The sequence below is a fragment of the Pelmatolapia mariae genome, linkage group LG14, assembly GCF_036321145.2.
Source record: "Pelmatolapia mariae isolate MD_Pm_ZW linkage group LG14, Pm_UMD_F_2, whole genome shotgun sequence".
Lineage (NCBI taxonomy): Eukaryota > Metazoa > Chordata > Actinopteri > Cichliformes > Cichlidae > Pelmatolapia > Pelmatolapia mariae.
In genome coordinates, this window is record NC_086239.1 from 32,948,919 (window position 1) to 32,976,531 (window position 27,613).

Consider the following 27,613-nt stretch of genomic DNA (forward strand, 5'->3'; position numbering starts at 1 on the left):
ATTTTATTGACAAAAAATAAAATAAAATTATGTGCAGCTTTTCACACTTTGGAAAACCATCAAGTGGGGTCCGATTTGTTGCTTTGGCTGGCCAGTTCTGGTCCACTAGACTGCGTGTCCTTTTCTTAGTAGACACTGTTTCCCATAAAAACCTTTAATCTGTAAAATATCCAAAGCACATGACATTGTTGTCATTAAAGCACTGATGCTGAGATTTTGAATACTGCGAGTACCAAAAACAAAATGTATTAACATCCAGTTCATTTGGGTGGAAGCAGAATTAGCAGAGGGGGATATCGCAAAAGTCCTGCATACAAAGTGAGAACTTAAACTTACTTTAAACTAATAAATAATTTTTCTCACTCTCTGTCTTGGACACTCGGGTGAAAAGAGGCGCTGACTCACCTGGTGGTGAGTTGGATCAGCTGGTGGGGGAGGATGCTGGACAGACCTGGTGTGCCCACATATACAGTGAGACTGAGAGCGTCTGGCAGAGACTCCAGTCCAAGATATCTTCAACTTCAACCTCTGGCAGAAATCTGAGGGACAGCACTCTGAGGGAGGCTGTGGATGTTCAGTCTGAGTGAACCATGTTCTGAACCTCCGTTGCTGAGGCTGCTGCACTGAGCTGTGACTGTATTTTTTTGCCTGGCAATAACTAGATGGTGGACACACCCACCAGAAGTAAATCGAGCTGTCAAGCTGAAGAGGAAGTCTTTTTTTTTTTTTTTTTTTAAACTTGGTTGGCTTGTGGGACTTCAGAGTCAGGTAGTGGGTACCTGCAGGCCAAGTGTGGCAGAGTGGCTAGCACTCTTGCAAACAGGAAAAAACAAAACCTGAAAACTTTATTGTGGGAGCAGTTCATTGAGGCCATGGAGCAAAACTTTTGGTTAGCCTAGTAGTGACTCTGAAACTGTCAGGTGATTCAGAAGGGTGAAGCTATGCTGTACTCACACTATATTAATTTGGGATGATGTGCTGTTGACTGCAATTAAAAGGAAAGTCGGGAATTAGAAAGAATATTTTGAGGATCTCCTCAAATCCACTTACATTTAGGAAGCAGACTCTGGGGATGTGGGAAGAGTCCCTTAGGTAGTTAAAGAACCCCATGGTGGCAGAGCCCACGGGATGGATGATGTGCCCTCTTTTTGTGACACACCTCTATAACATTGCATAGGAATTTGGATTGGCAGACCACGGTATCGGTTCTCATCTTAAGAATGGGGACTGGTGGATGTGTTCCAACTTCTAGCAGTTCACACTCCTCAGCCTCTCTGTGAAGGTCTATGCCAGGGAACAGAAGAGGAGAATCCACCTGGAGAGTCCAAGCTTGAATGCAGGAGGCATTTGACCTGTGTCCTGAGGAGTTGCTTTCAGAGTATGGGCTATTGTTATGGGCTATGCAGTCCCCATATAACTGCATCGAGATGCTAGTTCACATTTCCAACAACAAGTCAGGCTGGTTCCTGGTGGGTGTTGAACTCTGCCACAACTCTGACTGATTTTTTAATGGACAGAATTTCTAGGTGCAGTCAAGGGGTAGTGGGTGTTCATTTTTCAAATATCCAGATGAAATTAACAGTCACTCAAGTAAGAAGTGCAACATGAAATTATTTGAAATCCTTCCCCAAGTGGTTCCATAACTGAATATATGAGTAATTTGTACACTGAAGATTTGAACATTGTGAAACTTTTGAAAATCAATATATTTCAGTCAAGCCAGATGAAGAAAGAAGCTGCCAGACACGGATTCAACTTTATTCTATCAGTCATGGAAATTCACACGTGTTTCAGTGCAGCAGCAGAATGAGCAAATATGGAGCTTTCAGATAATCCAGCCAATTTAAACCTACGGAGGAATACCAAAAAGAAGCAGAATAGTGTGACCTCTTTACTGTTTTGTGACTTAGTTTCACTTTAAAGGAACCCTCAGATTCCCTCAACTGATCCAGGTTTTACTGTGGCCTGCCACCCAGGGAATCTTTAAATCAGGCAATATGTCAGCTCCACGAAAGGTTCGCTGCACCTGGCTTTACTATAAAGTAGGCAATGATGCAGTAAAAGGCCAAGCGATGAACTGGATGCTCTCTTGCACAGCCAGACTTCAGACCAAGGATAAACCCCACATTTACCTTTGTCTCCTTCTGTCATGGAAAATAGAGAATGGGGGCTGCAGCAAGGTCTTAGTGGCAGGACAGGACAGTTCAATCAGGAAAGAAGCCAGTGCATTAAAGGTACCGATAGGACTTTGATTCATCTGATTCTAAAAGCAATGAATAAAACATTAGGTATTATCTTTGAATCTACTTGCTATGAAGCTACTTGCTATGATGTAAAAAAGTAGCACATTATACCCATAACCTAGACAAAGAAACAGAAGGTTATACTAATGAAATTACATACAATTTACAAGGAAACAATACATTTCAAATCATTTTTGGTAGAACTTTCAACATGCATAATCCCACAGATCCAGCAATAAATGTCACCTGTGTAGTTTTAATGAATGGCCCATTGATGGCCCATGAAAAAAAAATACTACTAATAGTTACCTCTTTGAAAAGGAAGTGATGACTGCTCTTTTTCTGTTCTGCAATTTAGATACAATTAGATATTATCGTGTGGATTCACTCTACATTCCCTAGCCTTAAAATGTTTATGGCATTCTGCTAATTTTGCTAATTTTCAGAGTCTTTCTGAAACTACTTTTCATTTCTATTTAAGCAACGAGAAATAAAATAACTGGGGCTTAAGCTAAGAACTTATAAAATGATTGCTGGGCAGTCAAGTACTTTCATGCATGCCTACTGGATTGACTTGAACATAGTTCTATGGGGCATATAATATATGGTTTTAATGATTTAAATCCACAAGTAAGTAAGAATATTGTGAGATGCCTCTGGATTAAATAGCTGAATTCCTATCAGTCCTATCCTCTGCCCGATGTTACTTTTTAATGTGAAATTTTAATGACAGTGTGCCATACAGAGTTACAGCCAATTTTAGATATGAGCAAATTATAACAGAAAACAGAACCACAATCTTATTAAGATACTTTAAGATCAACAAAACTGTGTAGCTGAATACATTTATTCAGGGTGCTTGAACCAAGCTTCAAACTGGTCCTGAAAAACCTGCACAAAACTCCTCATGAACATTATTACCCTTAGACCACTGCAACAAAGTATGTGTCATGCATTACTCTTATATTCAGATAAATCATTGTGTATGTTATTGCTTCCCTTAGAAACAGATATTATGAAATTGGTGACCCCCTGACCTTCATGCATGTGTCACCTTTGGGTCAAATTTAGTCTACTTTTATATATTCAGCTATCTGCACAACGCAATTGTGAAAGTAACTGCTAACTGGGTAGATTATAAGGTCTTGGCAGAGGTCTAAACTAAGCTGACTGCTTTCTTGCTTGACCTTTAAATCTTCCTATACAGCCTGCTCATTCCTTATCCCCAGATTTACACATCCATCCCATTATATTTCCTCACACAATGGGTCTTGAGAAAAGTAGCTCAGATCTCCAAAACTGAATCACCACTGTCTCCAATCTGCAGGGATTTGGCTGAATTCCAAGATCTGTATAAACAAATCACCATATGTGACTCTTACTTCCTGAAAGGAATTACACCTGCAGGCAAAATTCTAGGAAATGTTGATTTTTTTCTCTGCGGAGCAGCATGATACATCATATTTGGAAACTATTTGTAGGCAGACATCATGTGATTTAGCAAGGGCCAGACATTTTCCCATATCTCATTACTATATTTCAGTGGTAAATGTTTAGAGTAGAAACAGAGGAAAAACACAAAGTGTGAAGAACAAGAAGAAAGTTTAATCAACCGGATTTGTCTTCTCTCTTCTTAGATTTACTCTTAAATGTGTCTCCCTAATGAGGCCTCACTGCGGGGCCCTTTTGCTTTAATTTCTTATGAGTGAGGATTCACAGTATATCAGATTAACTGGCGTTTTTCAAGAAGTTCCCCTTTAATAGTACACCATCTGCCAGCACACAGGCAGGGTTTAGTTCTGAAGAGGGTATACTTTATACACTAAACTTGTTTTTGAATTCTGAATTGAACAACACTTGTTCAAATATCTTAACAACATTACTTAACCTGGAGACCGGCAAACCAAGTGACATTAATTTACAGCTAATAGGAAGGATAACGATCTGAAAAATAAATTATGATGCAAGAAAAAAATAGCAAAACAATTTTATGTCATGTAAAGGTCAAACATATTGCACATACTGTGCATTTTGGTTTCCCTTAGAGTAAATGGTCAAGAAGATGATTTTAGAGGACAAAAGACATCGTCTTTGATAATTAGTGGACTGATGCAATACAATGCTTTCTGTTGACTCTCACTACAAAGCACTTCCTTTAATCCTTCTGTTCACATTCTTCCCTAATTCTCATTCTCTGCCATTCCTGTCACTGCCGGGGGGGCCAATAGGCTGAAAATCCAAACATCATAGAAACCTCGAATAACAAATTCAAATTAGCTTGCAGAATCAGAAGTCCCAAGAGTAATATTTTTACATTTAAATACCAAAACATACAGCGTGACCTGTAAAGCAGACTCAACAGCTTATAAATGATTTATATATACAATTTTTCATTACATCAGATTTATATCACATATAAGCCTTTAAAAACATACTTCTGTAAAAATAACCAAATATTTTCTTCAATTTAGTAGCATCTGCTAATTGTCCTAAAAGAAGATTCAGAAAACAAACATATTCCCATGATAAATCTATCCAAAACTGTATGATTTAAGACCTTTTTTTTTTTTTTTTTTTTTTTTTTTTTTTAAACCTGTCCCGTTTGGTTCTTTTGCCATCAGAATTATTGTCTAAAGGCGAAGAAAGATGCCCAACGGATTTACTTTACCAAATGGACCATCCCAGCCTTGCCGTAATGGTCCATTTGATTTACCTTTTATTGTTTATTTTATTTTATTTTATTTTTTTTACTTGCTAGATACGGGACAGGGGAAAAGAAAAGGGAGAAAGAAAGAGGGGGGAAAAAACAAAACAAAACAAAACAAAAAAAAAAACAGCGGAGAAGAGGGACGGGGATAAAGGGCAAAAAACAAAAACCAACAAAATAAGCAGACAAAAAATACATATATCGATCACCTGGATCACCTGTTGAGAAAGAAAAAAGAAAACAAGCAGAAGAAAACGAGAGTAATAGAATAAACAACATCACAATGATATATGGGAATATAACACTAAATACTTAATATTAAACATTATTGTGCAGCACGTAAGATCGACAGCGCACAGTGTGCTTTGAGGTAGGAGCCAAAAAGGGTGTAGTTTGTGTGTGTGATCACCTGTGTGTACACCTGTGAGCATGAGCGCGCTTGTATTTAAAAGGTTCCTTAATGTAATGATCTGCTAGAGGGTGTGGGGGGCCACAGTCCCATCCTCCAGGGCATGAAGCAGGTATGGAGGAGATCAAAACTCCAGACATCCAGAGGCCCCCAGAACACAAGAGACCAAGGAAGACCAACAGAGGGGCAGCCGCGCCACTGTCCCAGAAAGAGCTGAGGAGAGTCCCAGATGAGGGATCACTCAGCAGCCGCAGAGCAGAAGCCAGGGGGGGTTGCAGTGACGTGCCCGTGAGCTCCGCCGGCAGCCAGCTGTGCCTGAGTGACCGAGCCCCAGGCCGAGAGGCCGAGGGCACCCCACCCCCGAAGTGGCCCGAGCGAGCCCCAGGTTCCAGGCCCCGATAAGCAGCCACCAAGGAGTGAGCCGGTGTGTACCCGGACGCCCACCCCCGGACACAAAGAACCACCAACGCATCGATGTCTGAGGGCGTCTGCCACCGGCAGGGGAAGTGGTGGGGGGAGATAGGCCTCCAAACCTTGGAGGGCCTGAGATGTCCCCAGAGAGGTGGCGTCTGATACCCAACCTGACATATAGACACAGACATACAGACACACTCAAATACAAACATCCATTCCCACCCTCATGCTCTCATAGGCAATTACTCCACACTCAACCAACGTGGAGACAGACATAAAGAGACGCTGTACACACAATCACACTCCCCAAGCGTACTCTAAGAACCGGGTCTAGGTACCCTTGCCCCTGGAGGGGGAAACTGCACCCAGACCCAGGTGGTGTTACCCTTTTCCCTGCAGTGGGGAGAAGCAGACTGCCCCGACTCCGCAGCAGCAGGGAGGCCCCACACACCAGACCCCAGTCGGACGGCCAACTCCTCCTCCCAGCCCCCCCGCTCCAGCAGGCCGCAGAGACCGGGGGTGTGAGAAGACTCCAAACCTCCCTCTACCCGCTCATATGTAGTGTTGATGTATATGTGTTCTAAGGTGCAATTAAAACCCAGGAGGGCATGGAGCTACCTGCCAGAGAGCAGCAGGTAAGCGCATAGCCCCTCCTGATAGCCCTCAATGTCTACGTGTATTTAAAATTGAGAGGTGGGCAACGACGCCAGGGGTGAGGTGTACACCCTGATGGTAATTTGGAGTCCGTGTTGTGAGCCCACCCCCAAGATCCTATATGTATGTTTTATGAGAGTGTGAGTAATGTGAATGTCTAAGTTGTGAGATAAAATTGAGGCAGAGGCAGCCAGAAGGGGACAGAGGGGGGGGATGCCTCCTCTGCACCCTGGTGACACACCCCTACCCCAAGGCCCTGCATGTGTGGGTGATTGTGGTGGAGCGGGAAGAGGGAGGCAGCTGGAGATGGGGAGGGAAGAAAGGGAGGGGCAAGTGACCCCTCCCTGGGGCCAGCTCCCCCGCTGACCCCAGTAGGCACCCCCATGCTCTGCAACCCGCCAGGGAAAGGGGGCCCAGGCCCATCCGGACCAGGGCCCAGTGCAGCAGCGCCGCCCGGCCCCACAGAGCCCGGGACAGCCCACCCGACCCCACTACAGAGAAAACTGCACCCACCCCATCATCCACTCATCTTCCAGACTACACAAGACAATAGACGCCCAGGCTGAGATCTTCCTCCACCTCTCCTATATCTCCCCTTCCTGCAGAGAGAATTCCTGAGGAGAGGAAAGCTCCTGCAAGATGTGACAACCTCCCCCACCAGTTGAAGAGTCCCCCAGGTGGCTCGATGCACTGGCGGCGCCCTGCGCCAGGACTGGGCCCCCATATACCCACCCGCCCACAACCCCAGCAACACACCAACCAGGACCCGAGCCCCCGAGGCCCGGCCAGGGCCCCAGCCCAGAGACGGAGCGCCCCCAGAACCTCACGCCCGTCCCGGACCCACCCAGGGGCAGCCAGGCTACCAGGTCAGTAACCCACGTCTGTCAGCACAGACCCTCCCCTAGCCCTGCTGCACGCAGCCACGAGGAAACCGTCACCTAAGAGCCAACAGAGCCCTTAATTGGCCATGACCGCTACCCCGGGTTGAGCCCCCCAAGGAAGATGCTCCTGGGGAACCCCCCGACGCCCTAAGCCTGTCCCTACCCCCACACCAATCACAACAGTGAAGGTGGGACCAAACTATGACCCCCCACCCCCACTAGGTGATGGAGCTGATCAAAGGAGCCCAGAGCAATTGATCTGATGTGGTGGCAGAGGCTGTATCAAGACTAATGTAATCTAATAGATAATTTCTATACTGGTTAGAATTAAGATTATTTTTATTTTTCCAGTTCATGAGGACTGTTTTCTTGGCTATGCATAGGGCAGTGAAAACCATGTGGGCTATATTCTTTTCTGAAGTGACATTATCTAAGCTGCCCAACAAACACACTAAAGGAGAAGTTGGAATGTTACATTTCAGACACTTCGATAAGTCTTCACATATCTCACGCCAAAACTTCTGAACTGGTGGACAGAACCAAAGAGCGTGGATATAATTGTCCAGTGAATTGGTTTGGCAGTGTGAGCAGTTGTTGGTAGACGTAAAGCCCATCTTGAACATCCGATGACCTGTATAGTGCACTCTATGTAGTATTTTGTATTGAATTAATTGAAGACTGGGATTTCTAATTAGATGAAAGGTTTTTAAGCAAATCTGAGACCAGAAGTTTTGGTCTAAGTTAACTGATAAATCCGCTTCCCATTTTGCAATAGGAAGTGATATTGATTCATCTATTTTAGAAAGCATTCTGTATATTTTGGATAGTAATTTGGGGGTTTTAAGAGTAAGAAATTGAACCACACTTGGTGGTGTTTGTAGTTCAACTTGACCCGGTTTAAATTTCTTTTTTACTATGGATTTAATTTGTTGATATTCTAAAAATCTTTTCTTGTTGATCCCATATTGTGTAACTAGTCTGTCAAATGAAATAAATTCTGTTCCTTCTAGTATATGTTCTAAATATTTGATTCCTTTACCACTCCAATCTGAAAAGTTTATCATATTATTGTTTTGTAATATGTCAGGGTTGTTCCAGATAGGTGTACGTTTGCATGGGATTAATGAAGACTCTGTCAACTTCAGAAACTCCCACCATGCTGTCAGAGAGGAGCTAATGTTGACGCTTTTGAAGCATTCATGTCGTTGAATGTTTGAGCTGATAAATGGTAGATCTGAAATCTCTAGATTATTGCAAAGTGCTTGTTCTACATCTAGCCAAGGTTCATCTAAGAGGGTATGTTTTAGCCATCCTGAGATAAATTGGAGCCTGTTGGCTAAGAAGTAGTGCTGAAAGTTAGGTAGTTCTAATCCTCCTTTATCCTTGGTCTTTTGTAGTGTTTTTAAGCTTATACGTGGGGGCTTATTTTTCCAAAGGAATTTGGACATATATGAATCTAGAGATCTGAACCAATCTTGTGGCGGTTTAGTTGGGATCATTGAGAATAAATAATTTATTTTTGGTAAGACCATCATTTTTATAGCGGCAACCCTTCCCATGAGTGATATGGGTAGACATTTCCACCTAGCCAGATCGCCTTCTACTTTCTTTAAAAGTGGGATATAGTTTAATTTAGTTAGATCTGCAAGCTTGGGAGAAACATTAATACCTAAATATTTTATATTTCCCGATTGCAGTGGAGTAGAAGAGGAATTATGGAAGGAGCAATTAATCGGAAGGACTGTAGATTTTGACCAGTTAACACTAGAAGTCCCAGGCTTTTCTAACCCTCTGTCAGCCAAGTGGAAGCTAACTTGGCTAGTCTGTTAGCATCAATTCATATGTAAATTGGGTCGTTACCTGAGAATTGTGGAGGGGAGTGGGGGTGTGTGAATGATTGCGGATTTCTAACTGCAAACTGCCTCTTTGTTTGTGTGTGGGGAGGGGGAACTGCTAAAAGCTGTGAACTTCATTTTGTGTTCATCTTGATGCATTCTCAATCATCCAGGAAAATAAATCTCCAAAAGATTTATTGATAAAAACAGTACAAAAAAACCAAAAAATATTTCTACAAAAACAACCATTTGTACACATATTTACAGATAATAATAAAAAGTGAGTGAGTACATTTCAATCACTCACAATCCTGGCACTGCCATGGTATCTGTAGTCTGCATTTACCACATGTGTATCTGTAGCAGTGAACACATCGCACAGTGGCATGATTGTTCTTGCATTTGTGTTTGACCTGACACATGGCTCTTTTTCCAGGGCTAGGTGTGGAGGGTTGTGTCCGAAGCAACTGTTCTTTTCTTGCCTTCTTCCCAGCCATATGAGAGTTAGCCAACTCTCTTGCAAGCTCCACCAGGAAGTCCACCCGTCTTTCCTGCGTCCCGGTGCATGCTTGATACAGCACATGTGCATTCAGTGCTGCCATGTCAATCATGTTATAGGACCGTGTACTCCCGCACCATCTGGTCCATCACATCCACGCCACACTTTGTGGTGTTGTAAAGGGTGACAGTGTTTGGCTTCCTTTTGGTGGTGTTATCAGTCTGAACCACGCTGTGCATGCTGCTAAGAATATAGACTGTCTTCTTCCGTTTGGCTGCATACGCCGTCAGCGTGGCAGCAGAGGTTGAAAACACCTAAGAAATAAGATAAATTGTTATTTCCATAGCACTTTTACACACAATGAAACACATAAACATAGAACCACAAAAGACCTGCAGCCTACCTGAGTGGTGAATTCATTGCGATTTGTGTATCTAGCGGATTGAGGAATTTCCCGGCGAATCTTGCTGACTGTGCCGAGGATGGTGGTTTTCCGTCTAAGAAGTTTTTGCGCAAGTGAAAGCGATGTGAAGAAATTGTCCGTGGTAACATTTCTGCCCTTGTCTAGGAATGGTTCCATCAGCCTCATCACTACATTTTCAGACAGTCTCTCCCCACTGGGACGATTGGGGTCCTTGCCAAGATATGGGAGGACATTGCAAATGTACTTGGATTTTAGGTCGCAGGCCACCCAAAACTTGATCCCAAACTTGTCAGGTTTACTTGCAATATACTGCAGGAAACAGCACCGAGTCTTTGATCTTGATCAAAGATCTTGATCTTGCGGGGGGTTACTAGGGTTCCATGACTACGTGACTGCTGGTCAGCAAACCTGGGAAACTCACAGATCATTGGAACTATGCCACGTAACCGCTTCCAAGACATCATGCAACACCTACGCTTTGATGACAGGTCCACCCGCAGTGATCGAGCAAAGACTGATAAGTTCGCTACAGTTTCCAGTGTGTGGGGATCATTTGTCACCAACTGCATCACGTGCTACAACCCTGGTCTACATATCACCGTTGATGAACAGCTCTTCCCATCAAAGACTCGGTGCTGTTTCCTGCTGTATATTGCAAGTAAACCTGACAGTTTCGGGATCAAGTTTTGGGTGGCCTGCGACCTAAAATCCAAGTACATTTGCAATGTCCTCCTATATCTTGGCAAGGACCCCAATCGTCCCAGTGGGGAGAGACTGTCTGAAAATGTAGTGATGAGGCTGATGGAACCATTCCTAGACAAGGGCAGAAATGTTACCACGGACAATTTCTTCACATCGCTTTCACTTGCGCAAAAACTTCTTAGACGGAAAACCACCATCCTCGGCACAGTCAACAAGATTCGCCGGGAAATTCCTCAATCCGCTAGATACACAAATCGCAATGAATTCACCACTCAGGTAGGCTGCAGGTCTTTTGTGGTTCTATGTTTATGTGTTTCATTGTGTGTAAAAGTGCTATGGAAATAACAATTTATCTTATTTCTTAGGTGTTTTCAACCACTGCTGCCACGCTGACGGCGTATGCGGCCAAACGGAATAAGACAGTCTATATTCTTAGCAGCATGCACAGCGTGGTTCAGACTGATAACACCACCAAAAGGAAGCCAAACACTGTCACCCTTTACAACACCACAAAGTGTGGCGTGGATGTGATGGACCAGATGGTGCGGGAGTACACGGTCCGCAGAGGAACACGGCGCTGGCCAGTTGCCATGTTCTATAACATGATTGACATGGCAGCACTGAATGCACATGTGCTGTATCAAGCATGCACCGGGACGCAGGAAAGACGGGTGGACTTCCTGGTGGAGTTTGCAAGAGAGTTGGCTAACTCTCATATGGCTGGGAAGAAGGCAAGAAAAGAACAGTTGCTTCGGACACAACCCTCCACACCTAGCCCTGGAAAAAGAGCCACGTGTCAGGTCAAACACAAATGCAAGAACAATCATGCCACTGTGCGATGTGTTCACTGCTACAGATACACATGTGGTAAATGCAGACTACAGATACCATGGCAGTGCCAGGATTGTGAGTGATTGCTGAAAATGTTGAAATGTACTCACTCACTTTTTATTGTTATTTGTAAATATGTGTACAAATGGTTGTTTTTTTATTTTTGTTTTTTTGTACTGTTTTATCAATAAATCTCAGCAACAAAGGAAATACACCCATGTGTGTTGATTTCTCCCTAAGGCAAACTGAAACACAAGTTTCCTTGTGGCTCAGGAAACTAACCACTCCAAGTGATTCAGCATGGCCCCACCTTATTTACATAACAAAAGCAGCTGTTCACAGGTGATTAGGGATATTAGCTAAAAGCCTACCAGCCATTTGGCTCGACGGTGGGTTTTATAGGTAGAAAAGCCAAATGGCTCTTCTCTGGGACTTCTAGTGTTAATTGAGTAATCTGATATTCTTGCAAAAGAGTTTATCAATTCAATCACCCCAGAGATATTGGTTTGTGAATTTTGGAGAAAGAGTAGCACATCATCCGCATAAAGGCTGATTTTATGTTCCACGTTCTTGCATTTTATGCCCTTAATTACTGAATTCTGTCTAATTGCTGCTGCTAGTGGTTCAATAAAAATTGCAAACAGTGAAGGGGAGAGTGGGCATCCCTGCCTGGTGCCCCTCAGGAGACAGAAGCTGGAGGATGTCTGGTCATTTGTTCTGACACAAGCTGTTAGGGAATTATATAATATTTTTAACCAGCTGATGAAAGAAGATCCAAAACCAAATTTGTGTAAAGTTGCAAATAGAAATTTCCAGTTAACTCTGTCAAACGCTTTTTCTGCATCTAAAGAAAATATTGTAGTTTCAAGGTTTTTACTGTATGAGTAGTCTATCAAATTAAGTAATCTACGTGTATTTGTTGATGAGTGCCTACCTTTTATGAAACCAGTTTGGTCAGGATGAATTAAGAGGGGGGTTATTTTCTCTAGTCTCTTCGAGAGAGCTTTGCAAATTATTTTAAGGTCTACATTTATAAGGGATATTGGACGATAGCTTGAGGGATATACAGGGTCTTTGCCTGGTTTTAGCAGGAGATTAATGTTTGCAGAATTCCTATTTGATGGGAGTCTGCCATTTTCTTTGATTTCCAACAGCGTTCTGTAAAAAATTGGGGCTAAAATCATCCAGAATTCTTTGTAGAATTCTGCAGGAAAGCCGTCTGGACCTGGAGCCTTATTATTGGGCATACTTATCAGGGCTTCCTGGAGTTCACCTGGTGTCAGTGGCGAATCCAATGCCATTGCTTGAGAGTCTAATAATTTTGGGAGAGTTATGTTGTCTAAAAACTGATCAATTTCCTTTTTAGATGGGTTTATTTGTGGTGAATACAACGTTTTATAGAAATCCCTGAAGATGTTGTTTATTTGTTTCGGGTCATATACTGTATTCCCAGATGAGTCTTGAACAGCACATAGAGTTGTTTTTTCTTTATTTATTTTTAGCTGGTTTGCTAGAAATTGACCGGATTTATTACCATGTTCATAATTTTGTAAGCGTAGTCTTTGTACTAAGAATTTTGTTTTTTTATCAATTATCTCATTTAATTCTAGTTTTGTTTTGCGTATTTTGTTCAATGTTTCCTGATCTTGGTCGGACGCATAGGCTTCTTCTAGTGATTTGATGGTTTTTTCTAATTCCTGGATATTTTTGTTTTCTTTTTTCTTTTTATGTGATGAGAAAGAAATTATTTTACCTCTCATCACGGCTTTCCCTGCTTCCCATAGAACAGAAGCTGATGTTCCGGGAGTGTCATTAAAGTCTAAATATGAAGTCCACTCTTTTTTAAAATATTTAATAAAGTCTTCATCTTTAAGCAGTGATGTATTAAATCTCCAGTTTCTACTAGGCGTAGTATTATTCTTGTGCATTAGTGTTAAAGATACAGGAGCATGATCGCTGACAGCTATAGGGTGAATCTCAGTGTCTGAAATGTCCCTCAGCAGTGAGCTGCTGACCAAAAAATAATCCAGACGAGAGTAGGAGTGATGGACATGTGAGAAAAAAGTATATTCCTTACTGGTGGGGTGAAGGGAGCGCCATGCATCGCAAAGACCAAAGTCGCTCATATACTGTTTGATTATATTTATGGACTGCCAATTACGCTGAGTTCCTGCTGTATTGAGCCTATCCATTTCTTCATTTAGTCCAAGGTTGAGGTCGCCTCCAAGAACAAGTGTGCCATCTAAGTGTTCAGAGAGTGCACTGAAAAAACCGTGAAAGAATGAGGGATCATCAACATTTGGACCATATACACTTACAATACATAGCTTTTTATCAAGTATAGATAGTTTAATGATTAAGAATCTGCCCTCTGGATCTATAACTGTATCGAGTACTGTGAAATTAATTTTTTTATGGATTAAAATTGCTACTCCCCTTTGTCTAGAATTATAAGACCTTTTTTTAAGTGAAAGAAACATGAAAGCGCATGTGAAAATCTCTTACTGTATGATATTACAGTTTACCTCTTTACCTCTGTTGGAGGACCCTTCTTTGCAGTTCTTCTCTGGCAATTTCAGGATGAGTGTTAAACTGTGACCTGCCTCAAAAGCAAAGTCACAGGGATCGCTCAGTTCTAAATCACAAAGCGATTCCCTGAACAACAATGCTGCAAAGACAATTTAATACTTGACTCTGTAAGTTTTATAAAGTGGAAAGACAGTAGGGAATGCATGAAGCGGCAGTATGAAGATATTGGCTGGTTGTTTTTTGAAAGGCTGTTTTTGACACAGCAGAGTCACCCTCCTTGTGTGTATGATGCAAGTTTCAGAGAAAGCTGACTCAGAATGACAAGGGGACAACCTTTACACGTGGCATGCTAGCTTCAAATCATCCAATCTGTTTTGAAATTTAAATTCCAAAAATATTGTTTTCGGAACAAGGTTGCTCCGCTTTCGGTTTGACATTTTAGTCAGTGTGCAGCTAACCCAATCAAAACAAGTGTAGTGTGACTCCTTTAGTCACACTACAGACAGGTAGGCTACGTTATAGACACGTTAGAAAAATGTACCTAAGATAATATTTTTATGTCTATTTCTATGGCCAAGTCATTAGAAATATTCAAATGCTACAGTAATAGCAGCCTATTTTTAACATACAAAATGTAACTACAAGTAGTGTCATCAAAAACAGCAAAAATATTGCTCTTTTAATCTCAAGCAATATGCATTAGACCCAATACCATTGAATATACTGTAGATTACTAAAAAGCACAGTATATCCTGCACACATCCACATGCATGCACACACACACTGACATTAACCTAGGGGGAGTTCATGTTTTAATTGCTGACACTATAGCTTCTGGCTCTCTGAACCAAATGGGTCCCCTTGCTGGATACATAATCCATTATCATAAATCAGATGCGCCAACACAGTCAGGTGCTGCATGAATAATTAAAGGTCGGTACATTAGCACTTGTGTGGAGGCATGTGTTTGAGCCGACATCATTGAACAGGCTAAAAGCACCACAAAACCCCTCCATTGACATTAAACAGCTTAATGCTTAGCACTACAGACAAAAATGATGTACAAGTTAGAAAGAGGAGACCACTCTCACCATCCTCCCCTTTTGAACGTAACCAAAACAGAGAGGTCCGAAAGAAGAGTATCTATGGGATAGACACTGCTCGGAGCAGTGTTCGTCCTCTGTTCTGCTGTGTGGTCGTATCTCTTGTGGTTGAGCCAGCACCCTTGTCTGAACCTGCGCGGGTGAGCCAGGTTACTCTGACTCTGTAATAGAGTCCACAGAGCTAGAGGCAGAGGAAGCAAAAGGTCGGTTCAGGCAAGAAGGCTTTAGGACTATAGATCTCCATACTAACATTAATTACACTTGAGGCAAATTCATTTGGATTTCTGCCCTGTAAGATAAGCTTTTACTGCAGACAAGGCAAGAGAGAAGCCCAGGAGGAAGGAGAGATACTCTTGATGTGTCCTATTTGGCTCTGCAGAGTGTCTTTTATCACTCAAAGTTTTGTGGCCTCTAATGCCACGCATGTGAAATTTAATCTACCCATATCTTACATGACACATGGCCAAGACTCCTTAAAATGCAAACCTGTGTGATAGCTCAGCGAGATTCTATGTGATTTGAGTTTTAGTTTAAATATGTGAATGAATGGCCTGTTGTCCTGATGGAAGCAGTCATCAGAAGATGAGCACCTGATGTTGTAGTCCGTCTGCTTCAATGTTTGACCTTTTGTGTCGTTTTTGTGTTCAGAGATGGTTTTCTGGATACCTTGGTTGTAGCTACTGGTTATTTGAGTTATTTCACGGACACACACACACCCACACACACCTATACAAACAGACATTCTTTTCTGAAAGTCAGAAATTCCAAAAACAATCATTTAAAAAATATACATCACATTTATTTGTACTGACACCAGGAGTCCGTACAGAGCTATCTTTGTCTATTAATGTGTTTGGGCACAGCATGTACCCAAACCACTGTTTCCTACTTCCATACATCCAACAGTTAACAAACTGTATCACCAAGCATTGCTTAATTGCTACCAAAAAACAGAGTTTGACATAGCTGACACACACCACTGTTTTTCTCTAAAGGTAACACAATGTACAAAAAGCAAGTCTGGAAATAGTAAGATTCTTGGTTCCATAAAAAAACTTTTTTCTCCTCAATGTGTGAATAAGAAAACAATGCACTTATCTCTACTGAGCCTCTGCTGCATTGCTTGTTAGGCAGCCAAGGGGTAAATTGATGCAGATAAGTAATGAAAAGAAACAGGTCGGCTGATCCCTGTATTACTACCACAGCAGCTTTCAAGGAATTGTTCATGCTCTGTAGAGCCCCGGAGCTGTAGGAGCCGTCTGGAAGTGGTTAGATGCCAGTCATTGAGAGGAACACATAATGTTAAATTAAGTGATTAAACAAATCTTTCCACATAATGTACACTACAGTACAACACTATTGTGATGTTGGAAAGAATAGCGCAACTCAAATGTCCGGGGCCTCAAAGAAAACTGAATTGAAAAGGAGGGACTCTGAAGAGCTGCATGTGAACTGGCAGAATCAAACCCCTTCAGCACACCTCAGGCCCTTTGAGATGGGTAAGGCCAAAGCAAGCAGGCAGTCAGAGAGAAAAAGGGAGCAGAAGACTGGTGGCTCCCTTCATGAAAGTGAGGACACCACCGTGGCCTCACCAGGAAGCTGAAGGCACCAGAAGAACCAGGAGGATTGCAGTCCATGTTAGGCTCCGTGGCAGGCAGTGCACTGAGCACTGGTTGCTTTTTGCTCGGACACCTAAGGAAAGCAAGTGGATGAGAGGAGAGTCACTACAAAGATGAATTCTTTTTTTAATGCTAAATTATGTATTCAATATAGTGGTCTATATATCGGGAGTGTGTAGCTGCGTGGTAATAATGTCTTTCCTGAAGGATGGAAAATGAGTGGTGGAATATAGAGACAAAGAGGAAAACTGCAACTGCCTTTAAAATCTGGCTGGTCACACTTAACACTGCAAAGTTTCGGTTCATTCTGTTGCTTAGAAGTTAATTGGCTGTGCAGGAGTAGGAAGGTTTGTGTGGGCGAGGTAATTAAAACAGTATTAGCCAAAGAAAACTTGGCCCGCTGAACAGCTGTGGTGACTAAATTAAGGGCAGGACATAAGATTGCTACAAAGAGAAAACAGCTTGTGCATAGAAATTGGATTTCAGAGGTCATGTAATGTGAGTGAGAAGAGAGGCAACTAACCAGCTTCCAGCTTACCAGAGGAAGTGACAAGTCGAACTTGGGAGCTGATGGCTCCCTCTCCCCCTTCACTGAGCGCCCGCACCTCGATGACATAAGTGCCTCCCTCTGGCAGTGAGAGCATGGTTGAAGGGTTAATGGTTCTTGTCACCTGGTTGTGGCCTCTGCCCTCCTGTTTCAGTAACACCTGCATTACATATGCACATTGAAGGTTTACTTCACTTTTTTTTCGTATATCACACTAAAAGTGCATTCAGACCCCTATGAAAGAAAAAATGGTCAAATAAGCTAAGTGTATTTGCAGATATATTCTTATTTGTTACAAGACTAGGTCAGTAGAAATGCTGCAAGCCAATGTTTATTAGAAAGTAGTAGTTTGAATGTAAACCCTGCTGAAGGTAATGGTTAATTCATTACACACAAGAAACTCTTATAATACCTATTGCATTTATTTAGTTGTGGATCATAGGTCATTTTTCAATCTTTTCGAAAGGTATCATTTCTCTAAGATACAGTCGGGGAAATAATTATTTGATCCTAATAATTATTCAACTTTTATGTAATGTGTTTTTGTTTTTGTTGATATCCCGTCTCTCTCCATTAAAATGAAATGACCATAAACATTAAAGACTGTTTATTTCTTTGTAAGTTAGCAAACATACGCATTCAGCAGGGGATCAAATAATTATTTGCCACAGTGTATAAACTATAAACACGGCTACTCATGTGGAGACAAGGAGAGTTTGAGATCAATCTTTAGCAAAATCGAGGATAGAATACTTTGTTTGGGAACTTTTCCTGCCCGCATTAACAATTTACCAGATTTTATGTAACTGAACAATATAAGGATGGATCATTACCATGTACCCGATGACATCAGACTCATTGTCTTTTGCCTTCACTGGGTCCCAGCTTAAGGACACGTTGTTGCCCTCCTGAAGCCAGTGAAGGTTGGCTGGTGGCTGAGCAGGAGCTATGGATATAACACAACACCCAAAGTCCAAATTCAAAAAGACTTTAAAAGAGAGCTTCAGCCAACTAGGTCAATTACTACACTTTCTACAGGCAAGCAAACTTAACAAGTAGCCTGTATTCCATATATAGTATTATGAGATTAGTGTCAGTGCTGTACTCACGGGGTTTCCTGGTCTTGGCTGTGACAGCAGTACTGGCAGGACCTTGGCCAATGCTGTTGAAGCCTTTTACTGTAATGGCATACACACTGTTCCCCTCTAATCCTGTCAAGACCATCGATGTCTCATTTTTTACAGTTTGTTGTTTTTTTCCTGACTCCTCCAGCTCCATGTCCTTCCAGTAGCTGACCTGTTAATAGAAATTAAGGACAGAAGAATGCAAGAAGGAGAACGTTTTACAAAATGTCACACACCACAAGTGTGCAAAGACACAATCACAGACATAATTTATACAAACCTCATATCCTCTTGGTTTTCCAGGACCAGGCGTGGGCGATTTCCAAGTCACTCTAATTTCTGAGGAAGAAATGCCGTAAGCTTTCACATCAGACGGCGCTTCCCTTGGCTCTGTAAAACAAGTCAAAACAGTGAAGATCTAATGAAGAAAACAACTCCTCCTCTGTCTTTAAAATTCATACAACCATGAATATTAACTTACCCCCCTCAGCAGAGTGGATGATGACAACTTTGCTAAATGGCCCATCTCCCTTATTGTTGTACACACCAACCTTCACTTCAAAGGGGGTAAGAGGAGGGAAGGTCTCGTCCCTGTATTTGTACATCGTAGAGTCTGCGGAAGTCACCATCTTTTCCTTCCACCCTCGTGTCCCGTTGGCACGAAATGCAACAATATACCCAAAACCCTCACCATTTTGGAACTCCTCAGATACAGGCTGAAAACACAGAAAGAGGAGAATCAATCACCATGGAGTGTATTTCACTGGTATAAGACTACAAAAGCAGCTCAGCAGCACTTAAACTCTTTGACTGAAAGTGCACCATTTACACAATTTCCAATCTGGACAGCTTCATCAGTGAAAGCAAGGATCTCATTGAAGGAAAAAAGAAGTTTTTCCTCTGCGGTAATCCCGTTTAACCAGCTTTCAATTTCCTACCCATTTACTGCGACTGTCTGCCAGTATTAATAAAGATGCAGTCAGTCTTGAGCAATGGAAACAAATCATATCTGGCTAAGTTGTGCCCATTATGTAGCTATTTATCTTTCCATGTCTGACAGGAGGATTTTGGGGACACGGGTTTCCAGTGATTATCTGTGGTTTTCCTGTAGTGGTGAAACTGGGAAGTGTCTTCCACAGCTGCTCTGTACTTAATCAAATCAAGTGCCAATTTATTAAGTGAGCTAGAATCTAATTAAAATATGAGCTGCAGGGATTAAATCTTTGGCTAAATTTAATAAATGACAAACACCTGTACACCTGTTTTTGGCAAAGAGTATGCTGCATTTGCTGTAATGTGTTGATTTGCATAAGCTTCAGAGTGATACAGTCCCCTAAAGGCATCACCCACATTAGCTATCTAGTCTGTAGGGGGATTGCGCGGGAATAGAGATGTAGTTCACATTTCATTCGACAATGACCAATCACCGTGACTGCCTAATTACAGGGATGATCAGTGGAAATGAATTAGCTTCCATCAAAATTATTCTCACGGCTGGCAATGATTCGAAAGAGATGCCAAGGAACACAGGTCTTTACAAAACAGCGTGAACAAATTAGCTAGTTAAGTTCAGAAAGACTTTAGGATGTGAGATAGTCACAGATAAGTGTGGACGCAGTTTGAACCGAGGTAAGTCTTAAGGCTCAGTGATGGGGACTATGGAGGCATCACTAATGGTCCTCCCTTTGGCTACAAGTGTAAAAGCAGTCTCTCGCAGTCGCCTCTAATGAGATGGCTGAATGAAGCTGCAGAGACTGTTTAGTCATTCATCCTGCTTAATAACCCTACCCACCATGGCTGTCCAGGCTCTGACAACTTTCCACAGATGATTGGAAAGGCGGAACTGCCATGCGCTCACATGCCCTGACTGCCAAAAAGGGCTAACATTCCTGCTCCGTCTCCTCTAATATCCATCTCCATTGATCACTGACAGAGTCTTGATTTATTTCCAAAAGCATTTAGCAGAAGCAAGAATAAATAGGGTAGAGCTAAAACTACTTAAAATGCCAAGAACCAGAAGGAGGCTACTGTATCAAAGTGAAGTGTCTCAGCATTGTGCTGCGATTCTCTCGAAAACTGACACACTTCCTGATGGGTGACCAATTCTTGTACCTCAAAATTGGCAGAGAGAAAATATAATTCTTGAAGAAGCACTTTAATTTTTCACTGTTGTAGGCTCGCTACTTCACAAGTGACTTGATCTGACTGGAAAAAATGTCTGAATGAAAACAAATGAGGAGACTGAATAATGTTCGCTCTCACTTTTATGCTGAGCTACTCGTGGAAGAAACGAATTCTTCAGATCATGGATGTGCGTGAGCGAAAGTTGCAGCTATAAACCTTATGAGGAGAATCGTGAGCAAGAAATTGTTTATAATTATTTAAATTCACGCATGGCTCATAAGGGCTCTTTATTAGGCTTTTGTGTCATACCAAGCATCAATCGTTATTTTATGAGCTTTAAGCGTCCCTCAACATGGGGCGCTATGTTATTTATAAGATGGATGTCATTGTGCTATACTAGCCAAGCTAATGACACTCCTGAGTTATAAATAGGAAATGGTCTACCACCAAACAGCATCCCATCTGGAATGGACATTATCCCCCATAATGTGCCATGGAGGTGCACATCTCCTGATGTGAAGGTTATCTTCCCAGTGGCAGTTGGGCTCCCATACTTAATAACTACAAGAATAACTGTCAGTTGCCTCTACATCTGTTCACTGGTCCCCTGTTAATGTATCCTTCAACTGATCTCAATTGCAAATTCTCAGCTCTGCTCATAGCAATTCAGTAGCTGCATTGCCCTGAATCTGGCTGAGAGCCAGGCTGTCCACTTGGAAATGGTTCATACTAATATCCCGCTTACTTGTTGTGAAATATTTTCTACAACTATTGTAGCTTGAGATTACAAACAGATTTTCATAAACACCTCTGGATTTAGAGAGAATGACGCTAAGAGTCAAGGTTAATCTTTACTGCGCCTCTCTGGTGGGACCAAATTTTAAATTCAGTACATCTTAATCACTTGCCAGGCTGATGTAGCTCTGTGTAGTAAATGGCCCAGCTGGCTGTCTTTGAACCGTGTCAGCAATTTTTGCAATTATCACCAAGTTGTGCCCTCTAATTTTAAGATCCGGGATGTTTAAGCAAATTTCAGTAGGCTAAATTAGAACCCTGTTTAAAATGCAATGAGCTATGATCTTGAGCTACTGCTCAGCCATTGTCAATAATAAGCTTGTAATAAGCCTGGTAATATTGCCACAGCTCCCAACACATCATCTATACATGTTGAAATGCAGAGCCATTTATAACCACAACTTGCAGATGTGCTGGAAATGACTGTAGACAGATGTTTAGTCTGTTATCTAGTATATGTTCTGCCTTTGTACAACAGCCAGTTCAATGGTTGGTCCTGAGGAAAACTGTTCTGTCCCAGTGGGCCAATGACTTTCCATATCTGAGTATAAATTCAATGAAAGTCAGAGAAAATCATCCAGTATATCACAGCAGATGGGTCTCCCACGTCTCTGTGTCTAAATGGAAAAAGGTCACTTTGCCCTAATGATGAATGTTCACCTGAGCCCCTCACAACTCACATGGCATCCTATGTGATATACCCCCCTAGGAAAGCAAGGGAGATAATGTGCATCTCCCTTGCCTTTCCTAACAAAAGGGTCAGTGCTGCCTTGGAGTTCAGTGCATCACCACCTGGGTTATTTTATCTTTGTTTCTACAGCTGAGGAACTTTCCAGTATGTGGTGCAGACTGTTGTGTTTGTTGGAAATAACAGCTGCAATAAGTTACAGTAACAAAGAAGTAGAGAAATTCTTTTCAATCAGCAACACACCGAGGGCCCAAGCTTCAAGAACTTTTGAGTTTAGGGTGTGAAAAGTGCACTTTGGTCTGCTTTTGACCACCTACACCTGACACAGCTGATGAGAAAGAATTCTGTAGTGCTACAGCTTATGTCACGGTAGTATAGTTAAATGTGGTTTACCTCTTTGTTTCTGGTGCTCAATAAAAAATTAGATCATCTTACAGTCATGTCTTCTCTATGCAACAGTGCACAATTTTATTTGCTTTGCAAATCAAAAAATATAACTTAGGGTTATCAAAATTCATTTTCTAGCTTTTAGGAAAATTTTAACATTTTTATCCAAAACATTGCTGCCATCAAGCTAACAGACTATGCACACCTGGACTGTAATTAGAACTGCACACCTCCAGGTGTTACTGTGGCCAGACATGTTCAGAAGAAGATGGAGTGTGCAGCTGTTTTCCCTGGTTGCCCGGTGTTGTGAATGGAGACACAAGGGGGAAACTGACATGAATGGTTTGTTTTGAGGAAATTATCAGTGGAGAAATCATTTCTAACGGATCTACATTTTTTTCAGGAGACTTCAATGTGCGAACCGTAACAATTTGTCAAGAACACGGCCGATTACTTACAGTAGAATAATTAATCAAAATGAAAAGGTTGGTGAACATGAAAAAACCAGGTTTGGGTATTTTGCAACAGTCAGGTGTTTGATTAATAACTTTTGGAGTGAATGCCTGTATTTGTGGCTTGACACTGGGAAACACTGCTTGTTAGAAACTTTATAACGTGTACACACAGAAGGTGTAGTGGGCCAATAAAAGCAACAATGCCATGACAAGAAACTGTATGTGTTATTTTTGTGATGTGCTGAAAGTGGACAGATGAACAATGAATAAATAATTCAGGTTTCAGGAGCTTTGTATTTCACAAAAGGAAACGATAAAAACTTATGTGAACTCGACACTTGCGCTCTCAGCAGGTAAGCCTTGATTGTGGGCAAAACACACTCATTTTTGACACCATTCTTGGTAGTTGGCCACTCTACCAACTCATTATTGAGTTGTCTCCTTTCACTTTGGTGCACATGAAGTCACAAACAGCTAGAACTGAAGAAGTAACCTCAGTGTTTTCAAGCTCATCTTTCAACTTATGCCTACATGCAAATAGAGCCCTGCTGTTTATGAACTATGGCCTTTGCACATTGTCTAAAGACATTTTAATTTTGGAAGTTTTAAGTGAGTAGAAAATGTCTAATGAGGTATATTTGTGCACGACATAATTTTCTCTGATACCTACAGTACTGTGATAAAGCTGAGTCACCACCATTTTGCTTCCAAGAAGCCAGAATTTCTTGTAAAGTTAAGTTGTTTTTACTTTCAAAGTTTTCCTTTGGACATTGGCTGCTTTTTCCATCATTTTTTGGCCTAGTCCTTGTATCTGAACATTTTAAGAGGAATGTTTCCCTTTTTTGGTTAAGCACTTAACACTGACCTATGTTGTGTTATATGACCTTATATATTCAAGCACAGAAAAGTCACCTGAATCGAAAGATGAACCAGTTCTGTGTCTAGACATTCCGTAGCAAAAACAACATATCCATGTACGTTAGCACATTTCCAATTTTTCCAAGGAAAATATAAAGAAATGAGAGGTGACTCTCCACTTTTGCACAGTGCTGTATCCCAAACTTGGTTCTTACAAAAGGAAATGTAAAACCTTGTATTAGCAGGATAGTGTAATCACAGGTGCTATTAATTTGTTCTATACAAGAGTCACAACTTCTCTAAGATCTCGTTTTATTTTTTCGAGCTGCTGAAACTTTTGTCTATGTGTTAATTAGATCTCATGCTGATGGTTCTGGGAATAGCATGACAATCAAATGCAAGTCCCTAAAAACACACCGAGCGTTACTGCAGCTAGTCATTGCATCTCACCTCAAGTGAATGCAACTGACTGGAAACGAATGCAATCATCTGTGTATCGTGAAACCATCAGACCATTTCCTTCAAGCTTAGAACCACAAGGACTACCGTCATCCATCAACCATGCTTTATCCTCCTTAATAATGACAAGTATTCCCAGGAAGTGAAGTTTTTTAGGATGAGCAGAACATGCAGCTCATGTGATGGCAACAGCTACATGATTATTAGATGATATGCATTTTTTTTTCTTTTTAGTAGTCACTGTTAAACAGTGAATAAAGTCAGAAATGTACTTAGTGATGTTTACAATAAACCTTCTTGCAGTGGGCTCGTTTTTACTCTCGGATTACATTAGTGATTCTCATCGTGCTGTTTCAGACGCGTCTAGGCGATGATAAATTTCCTTACACAGAGTCCCATTATCACATTTTTAATCCTAGTGAGTAATACTTCCTCAAGTTAAATGATGAATATTTACAGGCTATAGATGTCTTCTTATGTTTACTCATGTAAATGATCCTAAAAATAATCATCATGATGTGCCTTTATGCATGTGGGTTTCCACTACCAGAGGCACTGCTTTGTTTTACAGGGTCACAAGAGAGAACGAGAGGCACTATTTTATGAATCCAGAGAATAAAAGTAAACTCGGAGATAAGATAATAAAAATGGTATTAATATTTCTAAATCCTTTTGGGGTTACATTTATTATCAGGGTAACTTTGACTTGCACTGATTATTGCAGTCATTATTCCTTGTTCTTCTATCTTCAATCTGGCCTCAAGACATTGACAAGCTTTTTATAAGATTCTGTAAAAACAAGAGTATGTTTATATATTTAGCATCATCAATTTCAAAGAAAAACCCTTCTATATGTTATTTATATGCTATATCTGCTATATCTGGTCTCAGAGGAATTCCAATGTTTGGATCTTGTGCTCATGAGAAGCATTATTTTTAATTTAAGGGATTTGCCTTTAACACATTTAATTCAACTGTTTTTTTGCACATTGTCAAACTTGAGTGAATTGGACAGAAAACCTACCTCCCATGAGATGACCAGTTCATGTCTGCGCCCATTTCCTCCACTAACGTTTGATGGTGCCACTGATGGGACTGTGGAAAACAGAGAGGTTAACACTGACTACAAAATCTCCTTTTTTAAAACTATAGTCAAAGCATCAGAAAACAGCAAAAACTACCTTATTTGGTTGCTGTGCCTTCACTGAAACATCTGTCAATCAAAGTGAGAGCTATTGTAGGTTTCCAGTGCTGTGTTTTGAACTGGAACCTATTTGTTGACATTTAGATCACGTATTGTAACTTTGGGATGGATTACCACAACTGTGTGTAGATACAGCTATTAGTCTGTTAATTACGCTGAAGAGATGGGACAGATTAAATAAGCCACTTTGAAATGACCACTGACCTTTATAATTATTGCATTTTGTAGACGGAAAATGAGCAGTTAGTGAAGCAGCACAGTGAATTTTTGCTCACCGTAAATGCTATATTCTGCTGTGTTGTTGCCTCGGGGCTTTAAAAGCCTGGCTGCTTTTACAGAAACACTAGACTTGTTGAAATTCACATAAGCAGCTTACTTTCAACGTCCTCCCCAATTAAAATAGAGTACATAAACAGTGGGAATACAACATTGTTCTGAAGTGGCATATGGGGGCAACAGCTAAGCTCTCTAACAGCAATAAGTTATCAACTGGATTTTGAATTGACTATAATAAATATAATTGTGCTCTTACAGCTGATGTCTGTCAAAATCTGTATTACCTGCTTCTTTAGTTCTAACTCCTCTCGAAGGTGCACTAGGATCTCCGGTCCCAATTGCATTGGTGGCCACCACTCTAAATTCATATTCCACCCAGGGGTTGAGCTCCACAGCCATGGCTGACTCCATGTCTCCTGTCACTGGCTCTGGGTCTGCACACAAGAGTATTTCCTGTGTGTTTATTTATTCAGAACAACGTTGCAGCTATAGCACTTCAGTTTTCCTTATGTACAGTATATAATAGGTAAGTACCCTAAGTGCCAACTTAGCGCTTTGAAGGTGTTTGCGGAAAGCACATTGAATAAATCAGTAAGGTATCATATGCCTTTTATAAAATCCTCTCCAAAGAATAGTATAGCTTGCAATAAACAGAAATAAAATGCAACCAGGAGAGGCCAGAGGTTTTTTTTATGGCCAAACAATCAAAGGTTTTGACTTCAATCATGCAACTAAGCAGGTGTTTCACTGTGAAAAGCCACTGAAACAGGCAAGAAGTGGCACAGATCTGGAAGAGCAACACAGCCTGGATTGTGGCCTACAGACATTTGTTTTTCAAAGCCTGATGACAAAGTCTACATATGAAAACATACTGTGCATAACATGTCTTAAATCTAATCCTGTCAAACTGTAGGATGACATAAAAAAAGGTCACAATTTATGCCTGTATGCAAAATCTGAGTGTTGGGAGATTTTAACCTGCCTTTCAGTTAAAAACTAGTGTGAACTGAGCCAACAAAAGATGTCTTTGTTATTATGGACTGTACAACTTATTTATCATCCTCACAGATTTACTGTGACTTGTTATATTTTCACACCAGGTGGTGACGTTACACAATTTGCTCTAAAGGTGATACATGGCATTTTGATGCATGAATAACAGCTTAAAACGTTACACAGAGTGAAGGTAATTTCAACCAATTTTTGCAGTTTCAGCAGAACAAACCAATGCAATTAAATTACATCCTCAGACTAAAGGAAAGAAAAATCTGATTTTATGAATGTATTTAGAATAGAATTACAAGGAGATAATGCAACTAATCTAGTTGCTTCAGCACTGCCATAATCAAGCGTTGTCAATATTGATCCTGCAATAACAAACAAACATTGACTGAAAGCATATCCATGTCACAAATGAACCTCAGGTCTCTAAAGCAGTGGAGCTTACACTCTTATCATTCACAGCGGCTCACAATGAGATCACTCTGTCAAGCAGGCTGCTCTCCAAACATGAGCTGATAACTCTGTTTGTAAGGAGCAGGAGCTAAAAACCCAATCCCCTTCATGCTAATCTTAACAAGTTCAACACTGACAATATATCAGAGAGACCTAATTGTGCTTTATCAAATTAAATGTAGTTGAACAGACATGATGTGAGAGGAGGGTATACAAAGTATGATTTATATATCTGTGGGGATGAATCATTATCACACCTTAAACTCTGCTATAATTATCACACGCCATATTAAGATGGATTACACACGATGCTTAGCAAGCTTTCATTCTTTAATGCTAAGTGATAGTAATTGATGGCTATTCCATGTAGTTACAGAAGAAAAGGATTCCT

General features: G+C 41.2%; 1 protein-coding gene across 4 annotated transcripts in view; it reads right to left on the reverse strand.

Annotated features, from left to right (window-relative positions):
- Positions 1 to 16,027: 16,027 nt before the first annotated feature.
- cntn5 (contactin 5) overlaps positions 16,028 to 27,613 on the reverse strand; it is a 117,780-nt gene continuing 106,194 nt past the window's right edge. For all 4 annotated transcript variants that reach the window (XM_063493593.1, XM_063493592.1, XM_063493590.1 and 1 more), the window contains 8 exons: positions 26,052 to 26,201; positions 25,312 to 25,382; positions 19,003 to 19,237; positions 18,802 to 18,911; positions 18,507 to 18,693; positions 18,231 to 18,343; positions 17,389 to 17,557; positions 16,028 to 16,923 (listed from right to left, as the gene is read on the reverse strand). In XM_063493593.1, the coding sequence (XP_063349663.1) occupies positions 16,820 to 16,923; positions 17,389 to 17,557; positions 18,231 to 18,343; positions 18,507 to 18,693; positions 18,802 to 18,911; positions 19,003 to 19,237; positions 25,312 to 25,382; positions 26,052 to 26,201 (1,139 nt within the window). In that variant the 3' untranslated portion in view covers positions 16,028 to 16,819. The remainder of the gene's footprint in view (positions 16,924 to 17,388; positions 17,558 to 18,230; positions 18,344 to 18,506; positions 18,694 to 18,801; positions 18,912 to 19,002; positions 19,238 to 25,311; positions 25,383 to 26,051; positions 26,202 to 27,613) is intronic.